Consider the following 24,405-nt stretch of genomic DNA (forward strand, 5'->3'; position numbering starts at 1 on the left):
AGGACAATATTATGGAAGTGGAAGAGGATGTAGATGAAGATGAAATGGGAGATACGATACTGCGTGAAGAGTTTGACAGAGCACTAAAAGACCTGAGTCGGAACAAGCCCCCCGGAGTAGACAACATTCCATTAGAACCACTGACAGCCTTGGGAGAGCCAGTCCTGACAAAACTCTACCATCTGGTGAGCAAGATGTATGAAACGGGCGAAATACCCTCAGACTTCAAGAAGAATATAATAATTCCAATCCCAAAGAAAGCAGGTGTTGACAGATGTGAAAATTACCGAACTAACAGTTTAATAAGTCACAGCTGCAAAATACTAACCCGAATTCTTTACAGACGAATGGAAAAACTAGTAGAAGCCGACCTCGGGGAAGATTAGTTTGGATTCCGTAGAAATGTTGGAACACGTGAAGCAATACTGACCCTACGACTTATCTTAGAAGCTAGATTAAGGAAGGGAAACCTACGTTTCTAGCATTTGTAGACTTAGAGAAAGCTTTTGACAATGTTTACTGCAATACTCTCTTTCAAATTCTGAAGGTGGCAGGGGAAAAATACAGGGAGCGAAATGCTATTTACAATTTGTACAGAAACCAGATGGCAGTTATTAGAGTCGAGGGGCATGAAAGAGAAGCAGTGGTTGGGTAGGAAGTGAGGCAGGGTTGTAGCCTCTTCCCGATGTTATTCAATCTGTATATTGAGCAAGCAGTAAAGGAAACAAAAGAAAAATTTGGCGTAGGTATTAAAATCGATGGAGAAGAAATAAAAACTTTGAGGTTCGCCGATGACATTGTAATTCTGTCAGAGACAGTAAAGGACTTGGAAGAGCAGTTGAACGGAATGGATAGTGTCTTGAAAGGAGGATATAAGATAAACATAAACAAAAGCAAAACGAGGATAATGGAATGTAGTCGAATTAAGTCGGGTGATTCTGAGGGAATTAGATTAGGAAATGAGACACTTAAAATAGTAAAGGAGTTTTGCTATTTGGGGTCAAAATAACTGATGACGGTCGAAGTAGAGAGGATACAAAATGTAGACTGGCAATGGGAAGGAAAGCGTTTCTGAAGAAGAGAAATTTGTTAACATCGAGTATAGATTTAAGTGTCAGGAAGACATTTCTGGAAGTATTTGTATGGAGTGTAGCCATGTATGGAAGTGAAACATGGACGATAAATAGTTTGGACAAGAAGAGAATAGAAGCTTTTGAAATGTGGTGCTACAGAAGAATGCTGAAGATTAGTTGGGTAGATCACATAACTAATGAGGAAGTATAGATTACGATTGGGGAGAAGAATAGTTTGTGGCACAACTTGACCAGAAGAAGGGATCGGTTGGTAGGACACGTTCTGAGGCATCAAGGGATCACCAATTTAGTATTGGAGGGCTGCGTAGTGGGTAAAAATCGTAGAGGGTGACCAAGAGATGACTACACTAAGCAGATTCAGAAGAATGTAGGTTGCAGTGGGTACTGGGAGATGAAGAGGCTTGCAGAGGATAGAGTAGCTTCGAGAGCTGCATCAAACCAGTCTCAGGACTGAAGACCAAACAACAACAACATCCACACAATATTTGTGTGATATTGGATATTGAAATTATTCCTTATTTAACAGAGTTAAACAACATTATATATATATAAGACTAGGTAAAAAAATCTAATCACCAACATTCATAAAAGGCTGTTGCTACTGGTAAGCATTCGGAGCCAGTGGCTCCTTCTTCAGGCAGAAATGTTGAAGGGGAAGGAAGACGGGTGAAGGAAAGGACTGGAGAAGTCTAGGAAAAGGGGCAGAGCAGACTTACAGTACGGAATGAGAAGGAAATATTGATTGTTGGGGACTTCATTGGACGAGATTTGAAAACCTGAGAGTTTAAAGGCGGAAAACAGAGTAATATGCACACAAAAATTACTAATTAAACGTCAAGCATGAGTTAATAAGAGTGGAAAGCTAAGTGGACTTTGCGGGGCGGTGAAAAATTGACAGGAAAGGTAATGAAAGATGTAGAAAACTGAAACGGAGTGAAGTGAAAAGTAGTTATAATAAAGAAATGCTGAAACTGAAGAAATTAACATAACTTCATGCCAAATGGGTGGCGAGAACCAAGGACATGTTGTGGTGCTAGTTTCCACCTGCAGAGTTCTGAGAAAATGGTGTCTGGTGGAAGGATCCAGATGGCGCGTGTGGTGAAACGGTGAGGTCACGAATATCATGTTGTAGAGCATGCTCTGCAACAGGATATAGCAAGTTGCCAGTATACACACACTGCCTACACCCATTCATTCAGTTTGATAATTTGGTGGTAGTCATGCTGATGTAGAAAGCCGAACAGTGTTTACATAACAGCTGGTATATAACATGTGTCGTTTCCCTTTATTAGCACACGTTTTGCCAGATACAGAGCAGGTATAGGTCGTGGCAGTATTTTGTCAATAACTAATTGGTTTCGTTGTTATATATAAGACTAGCTTACGTTAACACATGCATACGTGATCAGTTCTGCTTCTAAAAACCAGGTCGTCAACCCGTTTTTCACTATATGTGGTGACGATGCTTACCTATAGAGGGCCTGATGACTGCGGCGGGCAACCCAGCGGCATGCACCCGCACTGTGTCCTCGGCGATGGCCTTGGTGAAGGCATATGTGTTGGGCCAATCTCCCATAATCCTGCAACACACCACATACATCCCCACATATGGCTGGCTACCACAGCTCAGATACATCTGTAGATCCACAACTGTTTGTGACATAATTTTCCTGCTGTGTTTATAATTTTCTCGTTATTTTACTTCAACTAACACAGTGGTTGCAATATTTGAGAACGAGAGTACCTTCCACAGAATGTGTGATCACTACGGACGGCGTCGCAAGTTCTGACACGTGCCCGCATGCTGCTCACAAGGTTGATGAGGAGTTCACGTGGTAGACCGTTCCATTCCTCCACGAGCGAGTTTGTCATCAGCTGGGTGCTCGTTGGTGCTTGTGGACATGCTGCAAATTGTCGTCCCACCGCATCCGCAGTGCTCGATGGGATTTGTATCGGGGAACGTGTAGGCGAGTCTATTCGCTGCATATCCTGTCCTTCCAAGGGCTCCTTCACTTGCGCAGTTCCATATTGTATCGCATTGCCATCCATAAAATGAGATCAGGTCCGAATACACCTCTGAGAAGACAAACACTGGGAGTGTGCCGTCTTCAAAGATTTGGAGGTCAGTACGCCCATGCAACATTATGCCTAACCACACTTTAACACCTGGGCCCCCAATACTACCGTGTTCGACAATCTTCCTAGATGCATGCGGTGCTCCCACCTCTCACCATATGATGGTAGATAATGCACACGGAAACTGAGCCGTGGTGCGCCTTGTCTGACACTCCAGCTGTTTGACACGACTGTCGATTACCCAGCCGTACTACGATCTTTGCCCCTGTTGTAATCTGGCGACGAGATTTGTGGTCGTGGAGTTGGTAGTCGGAATGCCTACGAGGCGCTAGGAGGTGCTTGAGGGGACGAAGGAGCAAAACACGCGGGCTCGGCCAGCTGCCGCTTGGCCGCTCTACCTTGCAGGACGGTCGAAAGTTTCTGGTGCACCTGTCTGATGTCAACTCCGGGCGCTCCTCATCGCATTGCTTTGGTGCCTGTTTTCTCGGGCAGACCATTTCCTCGAGACCATGTCGAACAACGCTCTCCAGCGGAGGTGCCTTCGTTTCGTGGAACCATTTGCGTTGTAGCGACTGTCACTTGATGGTTGGTTGGTTGCTCTAATATATGTGTTGTTGAAGTACGAGCAGCCGGCAAGGTGTGTGATCGCATGGAGACCAGCAATAACTACTTCCTTTAAGGAAATCAGCGTCCCCAAAAGATCTAGTAAGGGTAAGGTATTGAACATATTAGGTCATAGTCTAGTCGTAATTTTCTGCATACCGAGCTTACACAATTGGCAGTTACATTGCAGACCTATGCAAGGAAATTAAAGGGCACCAAACCTAGTTTGTGGTGATGTGCATTTGAATAACGTAATATTATCTTGAAATTATTTCCATTTTATCTTTGTACACATTGTAGGCCTTAAAGTCTTATTTTTTAACAAATCCTAGTTTAAATGTTTGCAACATTGATACTGTTGCAAAATTTAAGTCGTTTTTTAATGCACTTATTGGGTTTTTCAAAATTACGTTATTGTTTATTGGTTCTTAACTTATTGATGTTTGCTTGGTGTTTGCCGTGTTGTGTGCGGTCTGTTTGTGTTCCAGTTTTTTTGCGAGTTGGGATGTGTGAGAGCAGCGCCACGTTCTGCTTCGGTGCACAGAAGGTGTGACGTGTCGTCTAATGAGAAGTGACTCCCGGTTGGGCCCCAGCGTTTAGGTGTGGTTTTGGACGGCTGGTCTGCTGCTTCCAGCATTTGAAGTTAAGTCACCTTTTGCCCAGGGCAGCCTTTAATTGCTTGGGAATCAATTGCATTAATTAATTTGTTGTGCTCCTTGTGCTACTTGGGTTCGTATCGAACTTCTGTGCCTTGTAAATCACTTTTCTATTACTGATTATTGCCTTAAAAAAAAAAGACGCCTTTCAAAATCACCTTCAGCTTTTTAATTTGTTTCTTAAGTATTTAAATCACCAGTAAGTTGTTGTAATCGCAAATTTGTTATTGTCTTAAGAACAGCCACGTGTTGGTTGCCTCTAATTGTTTTATAAAAGCTTGTTTTGAATAAATTATTAAATATTGGTGTGCCAGTTGTTGTGTTAAGGAGTAACATAGTAGTGGCCTTGACCTTCCATGCCAAGTGTACCCTTCATCCCATTGCCGAACATGAGACATGGCGACTTATCAGTGACCATCCCCATTAAGCAGAAATCAGCATTTTTCAAAGATGCGATGTAGCCTACATGTCTAACTGCATACCCGTAAGTCCAGAAAACAAGAATGTGGAAATGAAATCCGTGGACAAACAGCGATAGAAAATGTTTGTGACGCACGTTTGATAAATTCATTGGATATAGCAGTTAGGCATGGTAAACAGCAAAATGATAATAAGCCACGTAAACATAGAGTCATGCCGTTTTGGCCGACCATCTCATACAAATTAGCGAGGTTGTTTGAAGAAAGGGGTTAGAATTGCTTTCAAGACGGACAACAAATTAGGACATAGGCTGAAGCATAAGACCGACACAGATGAGAATTGGGTGAGGAAATCGGGACTGTGAAGCGAGATATGTGCGGCAGACGGGACGTAATTTTAAAGTGAGATTTAAAGAGGATAATAACAGAGAGAACAGCTCGTCAATTGTAGCAAATCATCTCGAGTAATAGCAGCATTCGTTGAAGGATATAATGGCAAGTATGAGGGCGTTGCACGTCGAAGAAAAAGGGTCGTTGTTATCAAATTTTGAAGAGATAAAGTTTTATTGTGCCTCGGAAGAGGAGCGCGTCGGCGATCTCAGTGAGAGGACAAAAGTGTCTAAAGGGCATTTCTGGGCGCACTTTAGCGATATCTGTTGTAACTGCAACCGGGACGGTCGCGAGGTTGAAAAGACGGAAAGTGCGGCGGGACCCGCGTAGAGGACGCGAACAACATTGCAACGGGAGAGGAAGGACACGACCAACGAAGGACAGAACGAACAACAACAAGATCGAACAACGGAGTCACAAGGAAACCTAACAAGCACGTCTACTCGTTCATAGAACAAGCGGTCTAACGAGTGGCGATGTGTCAACAGACGTATGCGAGATTAGACTGACTGGCTGAACTTTTTTTTGTCTTTTTTTTCTTCATTGTGATTTCATTCACCTGCCCCATATGGGCAGGGGAGGGCTGTCAGCGGCACAATCCGCCGTTCTTCAGCCGAGTGACATGGCAACTAAAACAAGAATAAAATGATACATACAAAAGGAGATAAAAAAGGGGAACATAAAACAGAGTATGGGGAGAAAATGGAGGTAAAAATACACTGACATGGAGACGTTCATGGGGGACATTTAAAAAAAGTCACCAGAAAGTTAAAAAACACAATTGGCGATTCTTAAAACACAGAGAAGACACTGAATGCGCAGGCACAGGTTAAAAGTCGGCCACAGTAGTAAAAACACTCCAGAACAACACACTTAAAACCCACTTGGAGCACACACAATGAACAATAAAACTGTCATGTGGGACCTGCCAAGGGAAAAGGTCTCGGTATGGAAAAGGAGGCGAGGCGGACCGCATGGCGTTCGAGGATTTGGAGGGCTTGATAGAACTGGGGAGGGGCAGAAATCCAAGCGACGCTGGCATAACAGAGGATGGGGCGGATCAAGGATATGTAGGTGTGGAGGATGGTGGAAGGATACAGACCCCACGTCCGGCCAGACAGGAGTTTCAGTAGGCGGAAGCGGTTGTGACCTTTTGTTTTGGGTGGTAAGGAGATGGGGGGTCAAGGTGAGGTGGCGGTCGAGTGTGAGGCCAAGGTATTTGAGGGTAGGAGTGAGGTTTATAGGACGGCCGTAAATGGTGAGGTAGAAATCATGAGGTGGAAGGAGCGGGTGGTGCGGCCTATGATGATCGCCTGGGTCTTGGAGGGATTAACATGGAGGGACCACTAGTTGCACCAAGCGGTGAATTGGTCAAGGAGGGTTTGTAGGGTACGTTGGGACAGTTGAAGGGTAGGATAAAGGGCTAGGAAGGCTGTGTCATCAACGAACTGGAGAAGATGAACAGGAGAGGGAGGTTTGGGCATATCAGCAGTGTACAGGAGATAGAGGAGAGGGGAAAGGACAGAACCTTGGGGCACGCTGGCAGAAGGGTAGAAAGTACAGGAGTTGGAATTGTGGATAGTCACACAGGAGGGACGATGGGAAAGGAAGGAAGCGACGAGACGGACGAAGTTGGTGGGGAGAGCATAGGTCTGAAGTTTGAAGAGGAGTCCGGGATGCCAGACACAGTCATAGGCGTTCTATGGGAAACAAAGATAGCGGAGCGACGGGAGTTAAGTTGGAGGGAAAGAAGATTGGTAAGGTTAAGGAGCTGGTCGTCGGTGGAGAAGGAAGGCCGGAAGCCACATTGGGTAAGAGGAAGGAGGCGGTGCTGGTTAAGGTGGCGGTGAATACGGCGAGAGAGGATGGCCTCGAAGACCTTACTGAACACAGAGGTGAGGCAGATTGGACGATAGGAAGAGGTATCAGAGGGGGGTTTGTTAGGTTTAGGGAACAGCAGGACACGGGATGTCTTCCACAGGTCGGGGTAAAATCCAGTGGAGAGGTAGACATTGTACAGGGTGCTGGCTGAACGAGAGGCAGGCGCTTAAGTAGTCTATCGGGGGCGCCGCTATTGGCCGCTGGGACCACGTGTTCCACTGTGGCGCCCTCACACTAAAAGCTGGCCAGGAGGCGCGCGCGGCCACAACTTACGGCGCGATGGTGCAGAGACCTCTAGGGGTCTTCGACGTCTATGAGGTCTGGCGCGGATTCAAATTCCGCGGTCGAGGTACCAGAATATCCTCCTTAAGAAGCAGCCGCAAACATATTTTACTTAGTTCAAAAATTTCAAATGTGTGTGAATTCCTAAGGGACCAAACAGCTGAGGTCATCGATCCCCAGACTTACACACTCCTTGAACTAACTTATGCTAAGAAAAACAAACACGCCCATTCCCGAGGTAGGATTCGAACCTCCGGCGGGAGGAGCCGCACAATCCGTGACTTAGCGCCTAAAACCACGTGACCACACCGCGCGGCTTTTATTTAGTGAAATAGGTTTTACGCATGTTATTTCCAATTGAGACTGCAGCTTAGAGGTAATTTTAAGTTAGAACGGGCTAGACCCAGACAGCTACTTCTCAAAGATTTTATGACAGATTTTATGGTGCTGAGCGTTATGCTTTAAGTAAATATCCTCGTTGGTAGGTGATAGCAGCGGCTTTCAGTTAGCAACGATACCTCTGGAACGGCGGATACATCGGCAGGTGATGTTTTATCATTTATGATTTTATAATGGAGGATGCAGCTCGTTTTTAAGTTGTGTCGAGGCCTAACGGCATAATTTTTTTTTGTTTACGGTAGGCTATAACTCAGGACGTCTGTAATCCAGATATGTGTGCCGGTATAAGGAGGATTATTTTATGTGGATTCCTTGTTTTGACACTTGAAAGTAGGATGATGTTGTTCCAAAACCTGTTGTCACAATAATCACACGATTGACAATTGGACAGAATATCTTGAATATTGCTTGTATTTATGTCACTGCTGTTCATGTATATTTTAGGCTGTGTGAGAACTATGCCCAGAGCGATTAATTTCTGTGGAAAATCAGAGGAGAGGACAGTTGAAGAAAGGTAGAAGGAGGAGGCAGAAAAAAGAGGGTTTGCGTGAGCTTTTTGAAAGAAGAATATATGAACCGTGGGCATCTGAACGACTCGGGTACTGACAGTAAGCGAAGAAGGCGTATAATGGTCTAGTAAAGAATGTGTGTCCCCAAGTGGTCAAAGCGATTTATGAGCATAGAGGAGCTGTTGTGCAAGCTTTAAATGACGGATAATATGGATTTTAGTGTATTACAGTGAGTAGTGACTGATTACTAAACCACAAAACCCTTCTAATTCCTTTATTGCCGCCGGCCGGCGTGTCCGTGCGGTTCTAGCAGCTACAGTCTGGAACCGCGCGACCGCTACGGTCGCAGATTCGAATCCTGCCTCGGTCATGTCCTTAGGTTAGTTAGGTTTAAGTAGTTCTAAGTTCTAGGGGACTGATGACCTCAGAAGTTGAGTCCCATAGTGCTCATAGCCATTTGACCTTTATTGCGTAGGAAGAATAGTGGTCCATTACGACTGAAATTCAGCGATTGTGGGTAAATTTTAAATATTACTCTCACCTGAATGTCGCTTCCTATGCTGCCTAGAATTGATCTGTCCTTTTCAAAAATTCCGTTGATACAAGTCAACTTGTCGCACAAGAGCGTCAATAATTATTTCAGTGCATATTCGAATAAAATCAACAAATGCTCCATGGGATCTTAGCAAAATCAGCCAAGGCAGATACTGCAGCATTTGTTGCTGTCTTCGTATGTCAAGCGGCAGACCACTTGTTTGCAAATATCTCTGTCCATCATGAAACATTAACAGCAAAAATGGGTAATACAGTGTCACGAGTCTTAGTAAGAACCAAAATGTGGTTTAAGGGCATTCACCTCTAGTTGTTGCAATTGCTGTTGTGTAGTTCTGATCTTCAGCCCTAAAACTCCAGTCCTCCATGTTATTCTGCCCTGAGTAAGCCTCTACATCTCAGACTAACTACTGCAAGCTACATCCTCCTCTATCTGCTTACTGCATTCATCTCTTGGTCTCCCTCTACGATTTTGAAGCCCCGCCCCTCCCCACACACACCCCTACCTCCAGTACCAAACATGATACTTTTAAGCCTCAAACGTGTCCTGTCATCGATACATTCTTTTAGTCAACCTCTTTCCTTTCCTCACAATTACATCCATAACTTCCTCATTAGTAACGTGATCTACCCATCTAGCAACGCATTTCAAAAGTTTCTTTCTCTTATTACCTCAAGTGTTTATCGGCCATGTTTCACTTCCATACAAGGATTTACTCCAGAAACACTTAAATCTTTATTCAATGTTAACAAATTTCTCTTATCCACAAAACGTTTTCCTTGTCATTGCCATTCTACATTTTTTATCCTCTCTACTTCGGCTCTCATCAGTTATTTTGCTGCCCAAGTAGCAAACCTCACCCACTCCTTTTAGTGTCTAGCTTCCTCTTCTAATTCCCTCACCATCGTCTGAATTAATTCGACTGCAATTCGTCATCATTATTTTGTTTTTGTTGACATTCGTCTTATTTTCTCCCCTCAGGACATTATCCACTTGGTTAAATTGCTATTCGAAGTCCTTTTCTATCTTTAATAGAATCTCAATGTCATCAGCAAATCTCGAAGTTTTTATTTCTGCTTCATGAACTTTAATCCCCTCTCCAGACTTTTCTTTGGTTTCGTTTCCTGCCTGTTCATTGTACAGACTGAATAACATCAGGTGTTAGCTATAGCCCTATCTCCCTCCCTTCTCAATCACTATTCGATTCTTGTAACTGCCGCCTGGTTTCGGTCCAAGTTGTAAATAGCCTTCCGCTGCCTATACTTCATCTCAACTTCAAAGTGCATTCCAGTAAACATTGTCAAAAGATTTCTCAACGAGTATAAGTGATGTAAACTTAGGCTTGCCCCTTATTATCCTGTCTTTTGCGAGTAGAAGTAGGGCCAGCATCGTCTCGAGTGTTCGCATATTTCTCCGGAACCCAAACTGATCTTCCCCGAAGTTGACTTTAGCCAGTTTTTTTTCAATTTTTCTGTAAATAATTCATGTCAATATTTCGCAACTACGACTTACTAAACTGATAGTTCGGTAACACATCTGTCAGTACCCATTCTCATTCTAATTTGAAATTACTGGATTCTTCTTGAAGAGTGAGGGAATTTCGCCTGTCTCATACTTCTTGTACGCCAGGTGGAATAGCCTTTTGGTGGCTGCCTCTCCCAAGGCTCTCCCAAGAATATCAGTAGTAGTGAGGGAATTTCCTTTCCAGGGGCCCAGTTTCGACTTAGGTCTTTTTGTGCTCTGTCAAATTGTTCTCGCAGTATCACAGCCCCAATCTCATCTTCATCTACGTTTATTACTATTGCCATCAAGATAATTTTTCTTGTGTCACCCCCCTATTTACTCCTTCCACTTTTCCCTTCACCTCTTAGTACTGGTCTCCATCTGACCTCTTGAAATTCATATAGCTGCTTTTGTATTCTCCAAAGGCCTCTTTAATATTCTTATGTGTGGTATCTATCATCCCCTAGTTACACATGCTTCTGTAGCTATGCATTTTCTTTTTAGCAATTCGTGCTTAGCAACTTTGGACTTCCTGTCAGTCTAATTTTTAGGCGTCTGTAATCACTTTTACCTGCCTCAGTCGCTGCTATTTTATATTCTCTCCTCTCATCAATTAAATTGTCTCCTGTGATATCCAATAATTTCTACGAAACTTAGTCTTTTTACCTAACATTCTCGGCTGCCTTCATTGTTTCAAAGCTACCTATTCTTCTCCTGCTGTATTACTTTTCCCTGTTTCAGTCAAACTTTGTCTAATGCTTCCACTGAGTTTCTAAACAACTTCTAGTTCTTTCAACTTATCCAGGTCCCGTCTTCTCAATTCCCTACCATTTTGCAAAGTTTTCGGGTTTTAATCTATAGTTGATACCCAATACATTGTGTTCCGGGTACACATCTGCCCCTATAAATGTCTTACTGTTTAAAAATGTTCGGAAATCTCTGGCTTACCATTACAGAGTTAATCTGAAATCTTTCAATTTCTCCAGGTCTCTTCCACATATACTACTTTCTTATATGCCTCTTAAACCAAGTGTTTGCGGTGATTAAATTATGCTTTGTAGAAAATTCTACCAGCTAGCTTCCTCTTTCACTGCTTTCCTGCAGTCCATATCCTCCTGCTATCTTTTCATCTCTTCCTTTTCCCCCTATCTAATTCTAGTCCCTCAACAGAATCAAATTTTAGTCTCCCTTAACTATCTGAATAATTTATTTTATGTGTTTCATCAATGTCTTCATCATCTGCGAAGCCGATAACATAAAACTTGTACTAGTGTGGTAGGTATGGGCTTCGTGTCTATGTTGGCTATGATAATGTGTTCATTATGCTGCCTGTAGCAGCTTAGCTACATTCCTATCTTACTGTTCATTATTCGATCTACTCCTGCATTGCCTGATTAGCAATTGCCCCTATTTATAGCCATGAACCCATATGAACAGAAGTTCTATTTTTTCTGCCATTGCACTTCACTAATTCCCACTGTATCCACATTCTTCTCTTGTATAGCAAAAAACATATTTTAACAATACCAGAGAAGAAAAGTTTGCCACTCACCATATAGCGGAGATGCTGAGCCGCGGTAGGGACAACAAAAAGATTCACACAATTAAAGCTTGCGGCCATTAAGGCCTTTGTTAGCAGTACACACACACACAGATACACACACACACACGCACACACACACACACACACACACACACACACACACACACACACACACACACACACACATACATACATACCCACACACACACTCACGTAAATGCAACTTGCACACACGTCTACACTTGGTTTGAGCTCTCTGAGACTGCAGATGTGTGTGCAAGTTGTGTTTACGTGAGTGTGAGTGTGTGTGTGTGTGTGTGTGTGTGTGTGTGTCTACTGCTGACAAAGGCCTTAATGACTGTAAGCTTTAACTGTGTGAATCTTTTTGTTCGGCCTGTCGCGACTCAGCAACTCCGCTATATGGTGAGTGGCAACTTTCCTTCTCTGGTATTGTTACCTTCCATCCTGGATTTTCCATTGTTTGAAAAAACACATTTTTTTAGTCGCAGGCGAAATACACTGGATGGTTGATATATTTATTATGTTTAAGCAAGGCATACAGCAGGCCAGGGCTGTGCCCGAGGATAGCCATACAGTGCCTGCTGAGGCCAAGACATAGAACCCACTGCCAGAACAAGGGCGAACCAGAGCCAGGTCAAGCAGCCCCGAAGCCAGACCCAGCGCTGGACAGTCAAGGCATACCTCAGGCCTGGCCACTGAAGACAGCCAGCCAGCCAGAGCCAGGCCAAGCAAGCAGCCTGAAAGCCAGACCCAGTGCCGGACAGTCAAGGCATACCTCAGGCCTGGCCACTGAAGACAGCCAGCCAGAGCCAGGCCAAGCAAGCAGCCAGAACCAGTGTCAGATAGTCAAGGCATAACCCAGGACCGACCACTGTCTGAGAACAGCCAGTCTGCTGCTTGTTGAGGCTAAAGCAGAGAATTTAGGCCCAGAACTAATAAACGTGAAAACAACCTGACAAAAACAACAAATTTGATGCAACGACACCGGCCGAAACTCAACTATCACCAACCGATCCTCAACGATCTCAGTCAGGCCCACAGCCAGTTACTCATTGTCAAACCGAAGAATTTCCTCTCAAAACGATATCTCTTGAGATACATGACGATGAAGATTTTTCGAAAGATATATGCTCTAGGCATAACTCGAAACGAAACTTCTCTGAGTCCACAGAATCTGAACATTCAACCTAGAATTGTAATCACTGAAAATCTGGACACGAAGGAAACCGGTAAGTCTTTTCATGCAGCTCCAAAACAATTTAACCTTGCACAATTTGTGACTGACATGTATTTCAGAGGGAACAGTGTCAAACCCACCACTTACCAAACTGACTTTGAAACCATACTCAAAACAACAACTGGTACCACCTACAGACCGGAAGCAACCCCCAAGACAATAAACTCACGCAATAAACCACAACCTGACTGGAAACCACATGGATCCTTCCTAAACGTCATCATCACAAATGGTGATTATGACGTCACCATTGAAGAAGTCTAAGAGTAACTAAAGATGCAGGAGTACCAATTCAAAAAATCACGGCGCATCTACTCGCGACTCGTAGAACGACCCATCCAAAAAAATTCGTGTTATCTCAGATCAGAAGGAAACCGTAAACAAACTTCTTGCACACCACTTCGGGATGCTTTGCGTACTACATAAGGTTAAACCATCCAACCCATTACCTCCGCAACCCAAATAATGCAAAAAAATGCAATCGCTTTACACACGTCCGAAAACTGTCGCAGTGAACCCAGATGTGGGAAACGTAGCGGATCTTATCTGATTTTCATCTGCAAACTAGATTCTAAAACAATCGCTACCGATCCAAACTGTTCAGAAAGGCCAAAGCAACCCATGTCCGCCGACAGAACATTAAGCACATTGATGAACCAGTTTACCCCATGCAGGAATGCTCACGAACTGAAAACTTTCTGCATCCATTCACCACTGCGCTACTCAGCGTTCTTCCGGATAGATCCCACACTACTTAAACGATAAAGACGATTTCCAGAAAGGTCCTCCGACGGGATACGGAAATTACACACTTCTGGAACAACATACACACCTACATCAGCAACCCGCCACGGTATTCTTTTCACATTCACGTCCAGAAAAGACATTGCAAGTATATTCTCTGCCAACGCAGATGATCTGTGATAAGAAAGAGCCTCTAGAAAAACTGGTTCTAGAACATAAGATTACGATTATTGGAACCGCCGAAACCAGACGTTTCGGCAAAAACAGGAAAATTTTCATCGACTCCAAAACCTTCAATATAGAAAACTTCAGAAAATTTTTGAGTAAAAAGCACAATACGATAGCAACTAATACTACAGAAGACCTTGATAACTATAAGCAGCTAATTGTCCAAACGATGCAATCTGCTATCACTAACACCAAAGCAAACCATCATATATCATAAGGACAGACTTTCTACGTTTGTCCTTATCCTAATCAAGGAAAAAAGCCGGCCGCGGTGGTCTAGCGGTTCTAGGCGCTTAGTCCGGAACCGCGCGGCTGCTACGGTCGCAGGTTCGAATCCTGCCTCGGGCATGGATGTGTGTGGTGTCCTTAGGTTAGTTATGTTTAAGTAGTTCTAAGTTCTAGGGGACTGATGACCACAGATGTTAAGTCCCATAGTGCTGAGAGCCATTTGAACCATTTGAACCAAGGAAAAAAGAAAATCATATAGACAGATTAAACGACGAGCTAATGAAAGGGCTAAAACGGTATGGAACCGTCTTAACATTCAAATTAGATCGGAGAGTCGCCAGTGCAGAACAAATTGATAGGAACTTGAGTCACAAGGACTTGTCACACATAAACTCACTCTGTTTTGAAATAAATTCAAGAAAATCATGGCGAGAAATCGTCATCGAAGATCCGCCTTTACAAATCGACGATCACATCACGACGACCGAAAGGATGAAGGCTGAAATATTCAGTCGTTTACTCGAAAAAATACACAATCACTCACAATGCCCCAAATTTGACGACAACCACGAGGAAATTATTACTATGGAACTTTATTCATTTCTGTACAAAAATATAACACCAGCCGATCATCCAGTACTGAAAAAAAATATAGAATATGAGATAGCCTCTACCATATTAAGTGACAAAACCATAATCCTGGAAATAATAGCAATGAACGATTTCATCTCAAACTACTTCAACCACAAGGGCATGCTCAAACACTAAAACTATCCAAATAGAAAACATGTGCATATTGTAATGATTCCTAAACCTGGAAAACCAAACCTAACTCTTACAGACCTTTCCAACAACTGGCAACACCTTGAAGTAATAATTAACAGTAGACTCCGACGGTTTGCAAAAGACAAAGGCACTATACCGCATAAACAAGCTGGTTTTAGAAACAGTCCCACCACAGCTGATCCATTATTAAGACTAACTGGTAAAGTAGCAGAAACGAGCAACCTAACAGATGTGGCTGCTGCGCTCTTTCTGGACACAGATCGCGCTGTTGATAAGATATGACATGTGTGACCTCTTCATAAAATGCTAAAACACAACTTCCCGCCAGAAATAGTACAATTAATAGCTAACCTCATTGAAAATACAAAAAGACAAGTATGAATTGGGGATCAAAAATCGTCCTACTTCACACCGAGAGTCCCTCAGGGACATACGATTTATGCAGCTGACATCCCAAGACACAGGTGGTGGAATGGAGGCATATCTCAGTACCCGTATGACACCAATTATGGTTGTATGTATCCACCTGCAACGCAATCAATGAACAAGCTAACAGCCACATCAGAAAACTTGTAACCTGGTTCAATAAATGGAGAATGCAACCCTATCCAACCAAGAGTCATCTTATCCTATTCAGACGTAAGAAATCTTACTAATCGCCAACAACAGGACCCCCGCAAACACAACATTCAGCTTTGGGGACAAGAAATTACTCCACAACCAAAGGCCAAATATTTGGGAATCGCTCTAGCTGAACTCTTAAATTGGCAGAAAAACAAGACTGAAAAGATTAAAACAAGCTGAAAGCCCACTCATTTTAGTACGTCTCTTGAAATACTGAACACGTTGCTCTTCTTACATACAAAATATTAATTCGACCTATTCACGAATATGGGTTCATGTATGGATCATACCATCTAACCAAACGAAAAAAATTCATGCATAGGCCTCCGTGGCCAGAGTCAGTTGACATAAATGTCTTCTGGGTATGGTACCGCGTCATATTGTATAAAACTGTGCTCTAGAAAACCAACGTTTCGGCCACGGTTGCAGCGGCCTTCTTCTGGGTCACCAGTAGAGCCAGAAGAAGGCCGTTGCAACCGTGGCCGAAATGTTGGTTTTCTCCAGCTGTAGTTTTATTCAATATGACGCGGTACCATACCCAGAAAACGTTTATGCCGAAACAAATTCTGTTTGCTAAACGGAAGATGCTTAAAATAACTGGAGTTCTAGGCTATAACTTCCCAACAAACTCCCTTTACGAAAGACTTAAAGCCATAGACGTGCTAAGCAGAATAAAGGTACGAATCACCATATTCGGGTTCAACAGACTACGTAACAATGGACTTACAAAATCACTTTTGCAGCACGACCCCTCAAAGTTTAAACTTCCGAAATTCAAATATGCATTTCCTCCCTCCATTACTCTAGAAGCAGAATCCTACTGTTACAACAGAATCCTCTGGAAAATCAAGAAATCAATGAAACTGTCAACAGATCAAGAACCCCTACAAGGATTTGGGTTGATTTAGCAGCCTGATACAGCAAGAACAACTTACGGAACAAAATTACTTCAATTAAGTTCTGGAGAAGCAGACAATATTCTCTAGATCGACTAGATTTACAGTTTTTCTCTTACAGAATTAGGCTGAAATTTCTAAGATCACAACATAACGTATCAAGACCACTGAGGAAATATGAATATATAGGTAACTAATCCCAAACAGAGTTTCCTCGACCCAGAAAAATGGTTCAAATGGCTCTGAACACTATGGGACTTAACATATGTGGTCATCAGCCCCTTGAACTTAGAACTACTTAAACCTAACTAACGTAAGGACATCACACACATCCATGCCCGAGGCAGGATTCGAACCTGTGACCGTAGCAGTCGCGCGGTTCCGGACTGAGCGACTACAACCGCTAGATCACCGCGGCCAGCTTCGACCCAGAGATTTCTTCCTCATCTGTAAGACAAATGCCGCGATTTTGAATGAATAAGCACCCAATCGTCCTCAATAAATGGTGTCACACCAGCACAAACCTCAACTATTGGCTAAAAAGGGCTATGCTCTCCTACAGCCTACATATCCTTCAAAGGTGGAATGAATGGTAAAAAAAGGCTTAATAAAGAACAAACCGGAGCTAATCAATGGGACAACACATTGTAGCTAGCGATACTTGAGGAGATTAAATATGTTAGAACCCGAAGTAAACTAATTAACAGGATGCAATATTACGGTTTTAGTTAGTTGCACTATAATATTTTGTAAATTTCAGATGCGTTCAAAGTGGTATTTAAGGAAGAATCTTATTTCTGTATTTCAAATGCAATTTTCCCACTGAAGTAAATTAAGTAATGATATAACATTAACGAGGAAGAAAAATAAAATAAAGAACACCAATATAGTTATACATTGTGACAATATACAAGGGTGATTTAGAAACTACAGTCTTCCATTCATTTTCATAGAAACCAGATACAGAATGCATACTCTCCGGTACTCCTTTCTGGACTAACACTGCTTGCAAGTTGAGAGAGTGGGAGTAAATGGATGACCGTTTTTATATTCGTGGGTCTATTACCTAGGTATTATTGTACTTCAGTGCAAAATAGTTCCAACACAATATATAGATTGTAAAGTTCCTTTGAAAAATATTAACTGTTTAAAATGACTGGATTTTAAATGGAGTGATTTAATTTCGAATAACGAAGCTACGTTATTGCAAAACACTAAAACAACCAAACCATCGGCATCTTATTAGATGTTCTAGGTATGGAAATAATACTGTAACACGTGATGTAAACATTGTCTGTCTTCTCTCTCTCTCTCTCTCTCTCTCTCTCTCTCTCTCTCTATATATATATATATATATATATATATATATATATATATATATATATATATATATATATTACCCGGTGACCTGAATTATTTATTAGAAATGTGTATATACTGATAATACTGGTGCAGCTTACAGTATATATAGTTTATAGAAAGTAAAACACTGAGATATATATATATATATATATATATATATATATATATATATATATATATATATATATTAGAAGTGGAAATACTGGAAGCTGCATGAGTATTATCAGTATATACACATTTCTAATAAATAATTCAGGTCACCGGGTAATTTTTTAACATGGTGCCATCTTATTCAGTTCAGATTCTTTCGTTAATTTTGAACACGTTCAAGAAGGCAGCTCTTATGTTACATTCTGATCAGCCTTTTCGTTTAAATGGTTGCTAAAATACTGGAGCCTGAGTGGCTGTTTTGTGTTTATAGAGAGTAAAACACTGGGATGTTTCGTTGTCATGATTGGTAAACTGCCATTTTAAACTTAGGACAACTGTGCGAGTTTTTAAATCTCGCTATTGCAAGTGTGATAGTGTCTCCATCTTGAATTTTTTAAATTTCTTCTTGGACACCCGACCCATCCGGGAATCGAACCCGGTCCCGTAGGACGGCAATCTGCCACACTGACCACCCAGCTATTGGGGCGGGCAACTTAATTATGACGATGAGAGATCGTCATGATAGTAAATACAGTGACTTATGGTATGCCACCAGATAAAAACAAATACAAAATATTTTACTAGAAAATTATTGTTTGTGACTAGAATATATGCTAAATTAGCCCACTTTAAGATGCCATACATATGGCCTTATGTTATCATTGGGTGTTATTATGTCATGTGCATGGGCTGTGTATATATGAGGAGTGGGTAATAATGTCATAGTTTGTGTTCCAAAAATAAACAGTATAGAGACTGAAGCGATGACACTTTCTGCAGGGCCTGACCATCATTTTGCAGGACAATGTTCAAGCACGTACAGTGCAAGCTGTTACTGATTTGTCTGGCTGATGGGGCTGCTAAGTGCTATACCACCTACTGCACTCCCCTGACGTAAGCCCTCGTGAGTTCAACTCGATTTCTAAACTGAAAGAAACACTTCACGTCATTCGCCTTCAGAACTGCTACAAATTCGTCGTGCAATAGACCGCGCCGCTCGAACTGTCAACACAACTGGCACTGCTAAGAGTATCCTACGACTTCCACAACGCTGGCAACGGGCTGTACACAATGCTGGTGACTACTTTGAAGGTCAGTAAAGCTTTGAAACACCTATCTGTTTTGTACAGAAATGTGAATAAATAGTTGCCACGATTCAAGTTCCAACCCTCGTATCAGTCATTACCTCTCAGGACAGACAACGCAGTGGCCGACGACCTTCACTTAACTACCGAGACCACTGGCGTTGGCTTAGAGTTGTCAGTGCTAACAGACAAGCAACACTGCGTGAAATAACCGCAGAAATAAATGTGGGACGTACGACGAACGTATCCATTAGGACAAAAAAAATGGCTCTGAGCACTATGGGACTTAACATCTGAGGTCATCAGTCCCTTGAACTTAGAACTACTTAAACCTAACTAACCTAACGACATCACACACATCCACGCCCGAGGCAGTATTCTAACCTGCGACCGTAGCGGTCACGCGGTTCCAGACTGAAGCGCCTATAATCCGTTAGGACAGTGTGGCGAAATTTGGCGTTGATGGCCTATGGCAGCAGATGACTGACTCGAGTGCCTGACTGCAGGAAGACATCGCCTGCGACGCCTCTTCTGGGCTCGTGGCCATATCGGTTGGACCATAGACTACTGGAATACTGTGGCCTGGTCAGATGAGTGCAGGTTTCAGCTGGCAAGAGAAGATGGTAAGGTTCCAGTGTGCTGCAGACCACGCGAAGTCATAGACCCAGGTTGTCGATAAGGCACTGTGCCAGCTCTTGTGGCACCATTATGCACCTTTGGTCTAACTGAAGCGATCATTTACTGGAAATCGTTATGTTCGCTTACTTGGACACCATTTGCAGCCATTAATGGACTTTGTGTTCCCTGGCAACGTTAGAATTCCTTTAGAAATCAATGCGCCGTGTCGCCGCGCTACAACTGTTTGCGATTTGTTTGAGGAACATTTTGGACAGTTCGAGAGAATGGTTTGGTCGCCCGATATGAATGCCATTGAACATTTATGGCACATAATCGAGAAGGCAGTTTGTGCACAAAAAGCTGCACCGGCAACGCACTTTAGCAAATATGGACGTCTTTAGAGGCGGTATGGTTCAATATTTCTGAAGGAGACTTAAAACTTCTTGTTGAGTCAATGCCACGTCGAGCTCTTGTCATACGCAGGGCAGAAGGAGGTCTGACACTACATCAGGAGGTTAGCATGACTTCTGTCACATTAGTATATGTTGAACATTGTTCCGAGTTCTAGTATATAAGAACGGAATGAGCGTATGGTATTGTTGGCCGGGAGGCTCCATGCGGGGAAGTTCGTCCGCCAAGTGCAACTCTTATTTCATTCGACGCCGCATTGGGCGACTTCCACGCTGGTGATGAGGATGAAATGATGATGACAACACAACACCCAGTCCACGAGCGAAGAAAATCTTCAACCCTGCCGGGAAACGAACCCGGGCCCGCTTTCATGGAAGGCAAGCATGTTAACACCCAGCTAAGCAGGCGTACGTATGTAAGAATAAAAAGACAGAGCACGACTGGGGCAAGTATGCGCTGATGCTTCTCTATTTCTCCACAATTCGAAGACAACTAGGCTAGTAGTGAAAAATGATAAAACCACATATTCCGTTTTATCACACCATCAAGCTCTCCTTCCCTCCATTGTTGTTGATGTGCCTACCTTTGGAAAACTTCATGAATCTAAGTACCTGGATTCCATAAAGAATAATAAGGGCATGAATTCAGGTACTTGGATTCGAGAAAGAATAATAACAATCAAGTGACGGAAGAGATGCATCAATGAATATCAAACGCTAAAGGTATGTTGTTTAGCCCGAAAAATTTATTCATTTTACGACCTATATTACAAAAGAATAAGATCCAGCTAAACATGACCGGTACTTTATATGGTTTTGAAACATGGTCAAGATCAGCAACAACTGAAGAATCAATCTGCGCTTTCGAGAGGAAGGTACCTCGAAAGACCTATGAAACCGTCTACATTATCGTGGAAGGTAAATGGAAACGAAGAACAAATGAAAATCTGTACCAGCGGTTTGGAAAATCAGACATTGGCCGAATAATTGGGGACAAGGAGATATAATAGTCTGGCTGCAAAGATCCCTCCCGTAACATATTCTTCTTTTTCAGCCTGCAGGAAGTGCCCAAAGGAGTGTCCACGGACACTATGGAAGGATCGAGTATTAACAGTGTAACATATATCCAACCAATATGTAACGTAGCTACAGCCAATATTGCCTATGTCCGTCTGTGATACTGGACTCGATAAGCAACCTGAGCTACCACCAAACGCAATCTAACCTGCATAACACTGTGTGCGTGTTGTATGAGCGTCAGTTCCTCTGTCATTTAAGTCCTCAACAGATCGTTACCTGAACAACTCAAAACTAACATTTCGATGAGTTATCTGACTGCGTATTTGAATATGAATTTACAAGTGATACAGAATCTGACTTGTGCAACGGAATTTACTGGGATAGTGTACATGACATGTTGCGGTGTATCAGTGTCTCTGTTTTGACCTTAAGTATTGCACTAACCTCTTTAGATGACTGCCTTTTTCGAAGTGGTTTACAGCAATTCGCATCAACATGCAGCAGCAGCGTCTAACGCTTATTGTTACTATGAATGAATTTAATTAAAAGAAGTTTGCTTGTGTCCTGTTACCTACTAAATAGCTTTTGAGAAGGGATTTCATTAATTAAGTCTATTTAAAACTTCAGAATCATCATGAACAATTATTAATAATGACAATGACAAATGACAAATGTATAAATAATGGCTTAGTGTCAGATTAACAAATTAATTCAATTTCAAAATTGCATTAACATTTAGTAATCACAGCATATTATTCAGATGTAGAGAATAATTACTATTATTTGGAGAACAAGGAGGCTTCTTTCACTGACAAGCAAAAAAGGCGTTATTGCAAACTCGGACTAACAATCACGAGCCTAACCCTGCAATTGCTTTTGCGCTATGCTTCCGAATTTTACCTTTAATTCCATCTTCAAGCGTAGTTAAACCATCTAGATATGTCTCGGCTATATAAATGTGGCAGTGAGGGCAGCGTGACACGTCTTCTGTCTCCGAGATCTCGACCGACACTAATCCTCCACTCTCACAACAATGCTTAGAATCTCTCTCCTATGTTTCGCCCTCAGATTGTTACTATCGATATTTGAGTGCTTACACAATGCAAAGAATAGCATTAAGTTAGTTACATTGTTTTATGTAATGGAGAGTTCTGAGACACTCCTTTATACAAATCGTAAAGAAGTGGAGTCGACAGGAGTAGCAGATGGACCTAGAGAGTCATGGACTAGCATCTGCAACAGACATCTGCTCTGTTGTGACCGATCTCCTGTTCAGGGTTCCCTACCTCATTCGATCACTTTGTTGTTTGGCTGTCCGTCTGTCTCTCCAACTGTTGCAACCCCTTTTTCTCAGAAACTGGAAGACGTATGAAGTTGAAATTTATGTGTCATACTAAAATCTACGGTATGTTAGTACTGTAACACATTTAAGCTTCTTCGTCAATGCAATCAAAAGCTACGGCCATTTATGTCACATATTTTGATATCTTGTCAGTATCTCTGTCAATTACTGGTAAAAATAACGGAAATTCTCGATTCCCAGGATGTATGAACTGTCTGTATATGTTAGTACGGAACTCTCGGTACGTGAATCCTACTAACACTTCTCCGGATTTTTTTGGGCATTTTGTAATGTTTCCTTTTATAATTTTTTATAGAGTGCTGCCTTTCGCATTTTTTAATGTGGTAATTTCTTTAGTTTTTTCTGCTGTATGCACTATAAGTCCGTTAATGCAATAAATTATGCTTATGATGATGATGATGATGGCGGTGGAAAGTTCCTATGGGACCAAACTGCTGAGATCATCGGCCCCTAGGCTTACACTCTACTTAATCTAACGTCAACTAACTTACGCTACGTGCAACACACACAGCCATGCCCGAGGGAGGACTCGAACCTCCGACGAGGGCAGCCGCGCGAACCGTGGCAAGACGCCTGAGACAGTGCGGCTGCCCCGCGCGGCCATGATGATGATGATGATGATGATGATGATAGTGGTGGTGGTGGTGGTGGCAGTGGTAATGATGATGATGATTATGATTATGCTGATAATGACGACTGGAAGCTTTATTATTCTGCCACATTGAAGCACAAAAATCTCATAAAATTTTAGTGTGGCTGCGAAAGACCTTTTTCCGCGAGCCAATTATCATTATTACATGAGAATGACGTACTTAGTTTTGTTTACTAGAAACGCTCTAATTGCGCCGTATACGTGCCGAGTCTCTGAGCGGCCGTCCACTTACTTGGGCAGGATCTGCGCCACCTGGTTGTCGTCCATGACACTGAGCAGCTTCAGCAGTTCCTCTGTGGTCATGGAGGGCGGGTAGAACTTTTCCTCCACCTTGGCAAAGGTGCAGTTCGAGTACGCCGAAGAGACGTGTATAAAAGCCTGTGAAAAGAAAAGAACCATACCTCAGTCACTACTCGTTGGTACCTGTAGAAGAACCGCAAACACTTCATCATTCCGTAACATCAGTGTGAAAGAAGCAGCTTTCTTCCTTTACAGAGGCAGATATAAGAAGCGTTCTACACGACTGGAAAAAAAGCACAGACCGTTCATATTGGTAGACGTACTCTCAGGTGACGAGAATTGGGAACAGGAAATCTACCCAGGAACATTGTCGAATATTTCGTTTTGATGGTCCAGGTATTATAGTTGCTAGAAATGTAATGTTGCAGAGCCGTATTGATCTCCAAATCTTTGATCATTGTACAATCATCGCTCGACGTTTTTGTGACATTGTGTTCCGTCCCCGTGGGCGTTTTTTCACGGATGCATTTGGCCCTGAGTTCATGCTGATGAATGAAAATGTGCAATCGCTTTGAACTTCGCAGGTGGAGGAACTGTTGGAACGAGAGGAAATGGGCTGGTGTAGCCGTTACTCACGACTTAACTGTCATCAATCACGTGTAGCATAAGTCGGGGAGAGATATTGCAGCACGTCACCATGCACCAATGACCTCCAGCAGTTGTCAAACGCGCTGATCGAAGAATAGAATTCCTACCACAAGAACCCTTTACCAACTTTGTAGCCAGCATTGAAGCCCATTTCAGAGCATGCATTCCCGTCCGTGTTGGTGAAA

At 42.6% G+C, this 24,405-nt stretch overlaps 1 protein-coding gene across 1 annotated transcript in view; it reads right to left on the reverse strand.

The window, feature by feature from the left end:
* Window positions 1–24,405, reverse strand: part of LOC126284874 (fatty acyl-CoA reductase wat-like) — a 234,861-nt gene that overhangs the window by 97,136 nt on the left and 113,320 nt on the right. The window contains exons 4-5 of the mRNA XM_049984114.1: window positions 23,565–23,710; window positions 2,565–2,674 (exon numbers count right to left, since the gene is read on the reverse strand). Of these exons, the coding sequence (XP_049840071.1) occupies window positions 2,565–2,674; window positions 23,565–23,710 (256 nt within the window). The remainder of the gene's footprint in view (window positions 1–2,564; window positions 2,675–23,564; window positions 23,711–24,405) is intronic.

This window comes from Schistocerca gregaria, chromosome 8 (assembly GCF_023897955.1).
Source record: "Schistocerca gregaria isolate iqSchGreg1 chromosome 8, iqSchGreg1.2, whole genome shotgun sequence".
In the NCBI taxonomy this organism is placed as follows: domain Eukaryota; kingdom Metazoa; phylum Arthropoda; class Insecta; order Orthoptera; family Acrididae; genus Schistocerca; species Schistocerca gregaria.